At 33.3% G+C, this 9,339-nt stretch overlaps 1 protein-coding gene across 1 annotated transcript; it reads left to right on the top strand.

Annotated features, from left to right (window-relative positions):
• Positions 1–5,301: 5,301 nt before the first annotated feature.
• On the top strand, positions 5,302–8,030 carry LOC149536493 (DUF309 domain protein). Its single transcript, XM_089806623.1, has 3 exons — positions 5,302–5,853; positions 7,329–7,476; positions 7,727–8,030. Exons 1-3 carry the CDS (start codon positions 5,449–5,451, stop codon positions 7,951–7,953), a joined length of 780 nt encoding a protein of 259 aa, XP_089662749.1. The 5' UTR covers positions 5,302–5,448; the 3' UTR covers positions 7,954–8,030.
• The last annotated feature ends 1,309 nt before the right edge of the window (positions 8,031–9,339 follow it).

Here is a 9,339-nt window from a genome sequence, read left to right as displayed (position 1 = left end):
CAAAATATGGTGTTATGAGTTCTCGTTATGCATGATTATTATTACTATTCAACATTGACAGTTTACTTTCTTATGTATGTTATAAAGTAATTAAAAATATTCAATTTTGGTCACAAGTTTGTAGAATATTGATTCACCCCCCTTCTCAGTATTATCTATTTCTAACACTAGATCCTAGCTTGCATTAGTGCTCCTTTATCACTTGACTAGCATTAATCTTTTGAGATCTAGTTAGCCTAGAATTGGGATTGAAAGTGTTAATTTCCTTGATTCCCACTTTGATTTGTGTACGGTTATGTGATGAACTTAGGGTTACTTTCCTCGATTCACATTGCCCCCTACACAATTTCAATAATCATTATTATTTTTCAGTTCTTGCCATAGGCAAGATACTATAACATTCATTGAATTTTATTTTTTCTATTAACTAATCAAATCATATAATTGTTACAAATGTGTGTACATTTATAATGTTTCTAATTTTCATTTCTTCAATGAAATTTATAGGAAATATTTTGTTTCTCTTCCTATTGACTAGTATAATGAACAGTCATGAGTAGAACAATTTCTAATATTTACTTGATTTCAAAAGTGAAATATTTTTTCCTCAACTTTAGGATTTTCTATAAACTTCTAAAAAAATTTATCATTGGTGGGTAGTTGTAATTAATGTGAATTTTTGGAAACATCTAATCTTTGCCCAAAAAAATTGTCCACGTGTTTTTTTCACTTCCAATACATTCTAGAACATTCATAATCAAGTTTTTAGGCAAAGAAAATATTTTTTGGACTCACATGTTTCATATATATTTTCCTAGACACCATGTAACTTGTGTGAGTTGTGGCAAATCACATCTATTTGTTTTTTAGTATTCAATTGATTTAAAATTGTATGAGATAATCAAGTTGTTAATTTTGGATGCATACTTTTCAGTGAAACAATGATGGGTTTCTATTAGTAATTTAGTGTAGTTGACTTTTCTAAATAAATCATTAGTGCACACCAATTTGTATGTTACATGGTGTTAAACAGGAAAAATACAAAGATAATAGAGCATTATTTCCTGCAATAGAATTCTAATTTAGTAGGCCAATCAAGCTAGGGAAAATTGTACAAATGTACATGATCAATGGTGTCAGTGCCAAAGATGGAGATCTACTTTTTGTTTGAATTTTTAGCTATTTTTGTATTATTATTAAATTACAAATCTACTTAGCTTTGATTTTTTGCTTCTATAAATAGAAAATCTTTTGATTTTTTTTTTTTTGCATAGATTGTTTTGTTTCTTAATTGAAATATCTTCATAAGCTACACTAAATCTATAAAGTTTTATTTCTCCTTCCTTTAAATTTTATTTCTAAGTGAGTTAGATGCTCAAAGAAAATCAATTTCCTTATCAATGAAACCTCAATTTTCCTACCAATATACAATAGGTCCTTAGCATGGCTCCATCATATGGATATCTTAAGACTGTTAGACTAATTCATTACCTATGTAATTTATTTCAAAAGTTGCTTTGCCTGTGCAACTTGGTTTTGAACTATTCACAACTTGCTTTTTGGTATACTATATGGTAGAATTCTTTGCGTTTGCTTGAGTTCAAATGTTTAAAATCTTTGTGATTACAATTTATTGTTTGGAATATCAGGAAGTTTCTTTCCTTTCATGAACCTATTAACCTAGAGTACTCTAAATTATTGGCTTACAATTTACATGCATGTCATGCTTCTCAATTTGAAATATAATAATTTAGTGGTTTACACCATAATAATTTGGTAATGTTCATTTGGTATAACAATTTCATATTTTTCTTATTGACATTCTTCATATTTTATTCCCTTCTAGCACATTCTAGAACATTCATAATCAAGTTTTATCCAAAAGAATCACAAGTTGTCATAGTGTATAATTGAGGGCTTCTCAAATTTCAATAACCAAGCTCAAATGCATTCCAATCTAAGCCTAAGATAAATCCAATTAATCAAAAAAAATTTTTGCCTACTCATAAGATCATAAGTTAGGAAATTGAAGAAGGGACATTGCAATCTTGCAAGACTAAGATTTCTAAAGTGAGAAAGAATCGGTATGCATTCTAAGCCATATTCTTTACCACATAGATTAATATGTACTATAAATTTTGTTTATGTCTCCAATACATTACACAACCAAAAAATAATGAACAAGTAACATAAATAATACAAAAAATTTGCATGAGCATTTACTTCACCAAAAAATCCCAATCAACAAAGGAGCTTCTGGTAAGATCCCAATTAATATGGCATTAAGGCCTTGAAATATTTCTATAGAAAACACAAAATCGTTATGTTCTTATTACCACATGTATTGGTGTCTCATTTGTGCCATTAATAATAAGGATTGATGGCTTCTATTTGTAAAAAATTCTTTATTTTGTATCAGTGTGAACTATTGGGTTGTGGATGTACATAGGGGAGAGGACCCAGTAGTTTAGCACCCTAACTTCACATGTCTCAAAATCCTATGTGAAAATTTCAAATCACTTCCATTTTTCTATAGTGACTTACTTGGGAAGTCCCCTACTTATAACTAAGGTTTCAAAGCCACATCATCAAATATGATGCCACATCAGCATGCTTTTTGCCAAGTTGTCCAAAACAGCCCTAAAAAAAAGTTAGACCAATCGTAGTGCATTAGAGACCCCCATACTTGTGCAGCTAATGTGGCATCACACTATTGGTCATTCTTTTGGGAAAAGGGACACATTTCATTCAATTATGGTTAGTCTCATTTCATTCAATTATGGGTAGTCTCATTAACAAGAACAAATTTAAGGTCACAACTATTGGTACAATCTTGTAAAAAATATTGGATATTAAATTAGTAAGTGTGGGTATTTAGTTAACAACTCCTATAACAACCATTGGAACATGCTCAGGTATTGGGTCCTCTCCCCTACTGCTAAAGAAGCAATTACAAATTTGTGTGAAATATGGATTATAGAAGGGTTTTGAAATTGTGGACAATTTTAACATTATGTTTTTTGGTGTATTGTCGACCAAAACATATTTATTTTTCTTTTTTTTGGGTTAAAAAAATAAACCTTTTTCAGAGAATGTTCACCACTCAATGTTTTGATTAGTTAGTTTAGTGGGTGATGTCTAACTTCTGAGTAAAAAAATGTGGTGTTTTTCATTTCTAGATTAACAACTTTTTTAAACTTCTTTTCAAAGTCATTTTGGACATTAGCAATTTGATTTCTCATTCACATATCCAAGCATAAAAATATAAGATGTTATTTCACTAGATTCGTATTGACAAATAATTTTTTCTTTATATAATCATTTAATTGTATACTAGTGTAATTACCTTGTCCTTTGATTTTAATTTTGCATTTCGATTTTGCTTTATAACAAGTGCCACTGGCATGTATTTGTTGTTATAGTTTAAAAATAAAGTATAATATAATTTTAGTTTTGTTTGATCCAATAAAATTTGTGATATTAGAAATGGTTAAAGTATTGTTAAAAATATTACACTAGTTACAATTAATTTGATTCATATACATGAAAATAATAATAATAAAATAAAATTAAATTAGAAACCTTATTGTATACATTTGAATTGATTTAAATTGTGACGTGCACTTGAATTGTAAAATGTGAGAATGGTTATTGGTAATCAATGAATTGTTGAAAACTAATTCAATTTTGAGTTTTGAGTGAAAGTGAACACATTAGTATATTGGCTACGACAAATACAATAAATGACCTTTTTACTAAAAATGGTGAGATCAAAAAATATGAAGATTTCATTTTAACATGTAAAATAATACTTGTATATTCTATATTTTTATAAAAGTTTCAATTATATTCATTATTAAAAATATATTTATAAATTTGATCTCTTCATTATTTGTAAAATAAAGCATAAGTTTAATACACATTTTCTTTACTATTTCCTCATATATGTCTTGCTATACTCATTATTCTTATTTCATTTATAATTAAAAGTAATAACCATTTCTGACATTTGTCCTCATAATAAGTGTTGGGTGATGCGACGCGCTCCCCTGCCCACAGGTGGTTAATTATGTGGTGTTCCATGTTCACTAACAGTCATGGCTTTTGGTGCAACGACAAATGGGCCCAACAATTGGTATCAGAGCCTGGTTTTGGCCTGGTCATGGGTTCAAATCTCCCCGGTGCCTTCCCGACCCGCGTAAGCACCTGGTATGCGCGTCGAGGGGGAGATTGTTGGGTGATACGACGCGCTCCCCTGCCCACAGGTGGTTAATTATGTGGTGTTCCATGTTCACTAACAGTCATGGCTTTTGGTGCAATGGCAAATGGGCTCTACAATGATACCACTTGTAAGGAAACATGGCAACAAATAATATAACTGTTTTCACATAACCCATAATAGATCTAAAATAAACATGGAATTAAAATCCACATGCAAGAGAATAAAAAACATACCCACAAAATTGTGACACAAGATATACCCTAGGAAACCCTCATTGAGGAAAAAAACCCAGCCTCCAAAAGCATCCATCATCATGTATTATTCAGCAAAAATACCATTGCCATACAACCATGGAAGCCTTCATGGCCATAGCCACAACCGAGCAAACTATGTGAACAAGCATAAATCCACACATCCCATGCCATGCTTTCAACCTTCACAAATGCTCCCTTGGCTAACCTGTCAAGCCTTGTCCCGCTCGACTCTTGCCTTTTGTCTTCTCCTTGTCACTCTTTTTTTTTTCTCTCTCTTGTATCAACAACTACCCTTGTGGCTGCTTATATAGTAGCAAGTCCCACAAAACCACTAAGTGGTATTACATAAACCATGTGCTACCTAACCCACTGACCCCACATTTAATATTGGGCATTTAATTCTTTTCTCCAATATTAAATAATTACATGAAATATTTTCACAATGTTACAATACAACTCATCAAGAATATTCCATAGAAATTTTTACATGTTGCACGTCCATCGAAGCACAATATTACATAATAAAATAAAATAATAAAATAACAATATTATGCAATGTGTACAACACCCATTATCTCAACAATAAGCACAACAAATCATATTACTATTACTTTTCCCAATTACATTCAATAACAAATCAAAATGCATCCTTGTTTAATTATATATATTTTTACTTACTCCTATTAAAACCGAAATTAAAAATAAATAAAAAATAAAAAATGGCAAATACGATCACCAATCTTAGATCCAAATGCTGTTTTTAAATTCTTTTACCTCCCTTACGCACAAATTACAGTCAAAATGTGGAATCACGACAGCCCTCCGCCTGGGATCACCACATCTCGAGCTAGTGGTGAGCATCTCTCTCCATCGCTTATGAGGTTCCTATATCGTCGAACGAAAGAATTTGAAAACAATGCTCTTCCAAATTGAATTGCCTCGCATTCCACATGCCATGCATTTAGGTCACCAATGGCTAGGTATGGCTGCTGCAACCCAAGAATATCTCGATTACAGAGATGCCCTGACTTCAATTTACACCAAGCTTTCCCCTGTTCTTCACATATCAGCAGGTGTAGGCCTTCAAGCAAGGGAACTTTAAGTTTTCTCACGGTGAATACTGCGAATAATGGGAAGGGCAGTTGCAAGGGAAACCCTAATTTATTGTGCCTCTCATATCGCTGGCATAAGGACGAAGTAGCCGCAGATAGTGAGGGGGGTAATTTTGAAGTGGGTGTGTTTCTGTTCAATGGTAGAGAATATTACAGATGTCATGACGTTTTTGAGAGACTCTGGAACCACGCTGAAGAACCACAGCGCACTCTGCTTCATGCTATCCTGCAGTGTTGTGTTGGTTTCTACCATCTCTTCAGTCAGGTACTACCAATTACTCTTCCCATCTACTACTTTATTAGGAGAAGCCATTGTTTCCTTCAACGAGGGTAATGGTTCCAATCTAGTGTTATTACAATAGGATCGCAATTATGTTGAGATGTATACTCTAATAGAATTTTCAGAGTGATGAAATTCCCTTTCCTCTGCTAGAACAGAAAGACAAATGGTACCTTTGAAAATGAGGGTGCAGAGCAATGGGATAAGATTGATCAGTAGATGTTGTAGTAGCAGCTTGTATGTTATTGTATCCTTGGGTATTAGCTAGGATAAACCAGCAGAATCAACTCTTTGCCAACCTCTTTGCCAATAACTCTTCCCGTCCGCCACTGTCTTTGGAAAGAACCCATGTTTCCTTCCATGAGAGTGGTGGTTCCAATCTAGTGTTGTTGCAATAGGATTGTAATTAAGGTGAGATGTATAATCTAATAGGATTTTCAGAATGATGAAATTCCTTTTCGCCTGCTAGAACCGAGATAATGGTACCTTTGAAAAAGAGGGAGCAGAGCAACGGGATAAAGTTGATCAATATATGTTGTAGCTCAGAAGTTAAAACGATATGAAGGGCATTGTAGCAGCTTGCAAGTTTGTGTATTCTTGGGAATTTCCTAGATTATACCAGCAAGATTAACTCTTTGCCAGGTACTCATGCTTCAGACTAATAACAGAATCATAAAAATGCCTTAATAATTGGTTAACAAGTAAGATCATCCTACAATTCATCATAATTGTTATCATAGATTTTTTATTTGGTTGTGCGTATATTTTTAATATCGACATTTCGGATCTATTCTTTGATCCATCATCAAGATGAATAGCAAGAGATGTATAGTAGAAAATGTGTTGCAGCTCTCTTATTATTCATCCTAGCGATAGTTCACAGAATGTGATCCCAAACATTAATACAAAAAATAGAAACAATCAAATCCAGAAACCTATGATAACAAGTCATATTCATAATACTCATTATGTTGAGATGCATTCTAATGAGGTTTTCAGAATGGTGTTTCTTTTCCTGCGAGAACTGAGAGATAAATGGCACCTTTCAAAAAGAGGGAGCGGAACAATGGAATAGGATTGATCAATATATGTTGTGGCCCACAATTTAAAACAACATGAAGGGCATTGTGGTAGCTTGCATGTTAGGACATGCTTGGGTATTCCCTGGATTGGATTAAACCAATAGCTCAACTCTTTACCAAGCTACCCTCATGTTTCAGACTAATCGTAATCATAAAAATGAACTCTTATTTAATTAGTAAATAAGAACATGTCCACAATACTTTTTAGGATCCCTCCTACCAAATACTCTTGAATTTGTCCTTAATCTACTGGGGAACTGTAGGAGTGAAAAAAAAATAAAAAAAGAATGTTGAGTTTTTATTCTTCTTTTGCATAATGATTATGGCGCTCTAGCCTTTAGTGTTTATGAGACTTATGAGAATTTCTCTCCCATGTAGAATCATCATGGAGCAATGGTTGAGCTAGGAGAAGGTCTTAATAAGCTGCAGAAGCTAAAATTTAGAAGTGGACCATTTCATCAGTTTGAGCAGGACATTTCAACTGTTCTTGAATTCATTTATGACACACAGATGGAACATGCAGCATGTAAGTTTAAGGCTCGCTCTGTTTTATAAAATTATCGAATTCTTAAATATCTCTCTCTGTTGGAAAACTTTGTGCTTCCCTCTTTCTTTTTATTCAAAACATGGATGCTAAAAAATTATACACAATTAAATCCAGAAATAAAAACTTTATTCAAAACATGGATGCTAAAAAATTATACACAATTAAATCCAGAAATAAAAACTACATTTCAAATGGATTTTGAAATCTGATAATGTTACAAACTTGGCAGGTACTGATGATTATTGTTTAACAATGGATGGCTCTGCACGGTCTTATCAGCTTCTGGGTAACTTTGGTGCAGGACAATCATTATATGCTATGCAGAGGGATTCAAATGACGAGTGTCATCTTTGTTTCAGTCCCAAAGGGCTTTCTAACAATGAAAATCCACTGAGAGTAAAATTACCAATTCTCCTAGCCAATGAACAAGACTTAAAAGACTGTGCAAAATATTAGCAAGTTATGCTGAAGTTTCTATACAAGTTGAAGTATAATAACATACCAATTACCAATATCACTTATTTGATTCTTCCTTCCGAGGCAGTTATTAATTAGATGTTCATTCATATTCTTCTCTTACAGAAACCTGATTTTAGTTGCAATAATAGCTTTTTTATTCAGTTTACCAAAAAAAAATTATATATTTCAGAAAATGATGAAAGAGCCTAGATTTTAAAATTTAAAATTACTACCAAACTTGAAGAAAACCAAAATGTTTATGGAAATCAGAAACATCTCATTATATATCTCGGACTCTGGAATTCTTATATCTGAAAAGAACCGCAAAAACTGAAATATAAAGGTTACTTGATTGTATGAAACTCAGGCTAGCAGATTAACATGTAATATTATGGTTCTACTGGAGTTTAAGGGGAAGAAAAACCAACATATTGGAGACTAAGATTTCAAAAAATTAAAAATACAATCAATAGTATATTTTTTCCTTGCACAGAGAGCACTCAAAGAATATCTAATCATGCAGAAAGATGAGAGACCTGGAGAAGTGAGCTGCATTTCAATATCCAAGTCGTTGAATCAGATTGGCAGTTTTTTTTTTTTTAAAGTTCCAAAATAGGAAATATGAACATCATAATGACAAAAGTCGAACTTCACAAATTGGATCGGCTATCTGTCATTGCATTTTTAATTTTTTTTGATGGAGGTCATCCAAAAATAAGTTTTAGGTACCCGATACAGGCCCACACGTGCTTAAAACCTCTTCGGCTAAGAGCCAAGGACTAAGGAGCATCCACGTTACCAAATTCGCCTAGGGCACAATCCCAGCCTCATCCCTTATGATGTCTTCGAGCCTTGCACTCAACAAGACTTGATCCCTGGTGGGCTCTTTGTAAGCATTATGGTAACAGTCAACTAACCCAAAAGAGTTGTCCTGGATTATTAACAAACAAAGTTTCCCAGGGGAGAAGAAATGACCAACCATTCTTCCAACAACCAAACGCCAAGTTGATCAATCACTAAAGGGAAGAAAAGGGATGATCGTGTTTTTGCCAATTGATTCTTAGTCTCGGTATGATTTTGCAAAGTTTGGCTCAGGTTGAAAATTTTAAACATTTAATGGGGAGTGATAATTATGTTGGAGTGACTCCTATGCAGTTGCACCGTACTATATGCTTGTTGCATGGTGCATGAAGCATTTATGTGTACGGGTGCTTCAAGTCTTGAACCAAGCGTATAATGGCTACTATACAGTGACTGCCATGTACAATATCTGTGTGGTGACAAAGAGACCAGAGGCATCTGAGTGACCGAGGGTATCCTTGTGACAGTAGGCGTCTGATATTGAAGGTGAGTGTGTCCTACATACTTGCACCAAGTGAAGTA

This window comes from Cupressus sempervirens, chromosome 10, assembly GCF_028749045.1.
Source record: "Cupressus sempervirens isolate cs-2001-9-10 chromosome 10, ASM2874904v1, whole genome shotgun sequence".
Lineage (NCBI taxonomy): Eukaryota > Viridiplantae > Streptophyta > Pinopsida > Cupressales > Cupressaceae > Cupressus > Cupressus sempervirens.
Note: the sequence above shows the minus strand (reverse complement) of the source record. Positions and strands in the feature narration are given on the sequence as shown.

Bases quoted from the DNA above. Each gene is read 5' to 3' on its own strand.
- LOC149536493 (XM_089806623.1), top strand. From the start codon at position 5,449: ATGGCTAGGTATGGCTGCTGCAACCCAAGAATATCTCGATTACAGAGA. The intron at 5,854-7,328 runs GTACTACCAATT...TCTCCCATGTAG, and splicing joins TCTACCATCTCTTCAGTCAG to AATCATCATGGAGCAATGGT. The intron at 7,477-7,726 runs GTAAGTTTAAGG...CAAACTTGGCAG, and splicing joins ACAGATGGAACATGCAGCAT to GTACTGATGATTATTGTTTA.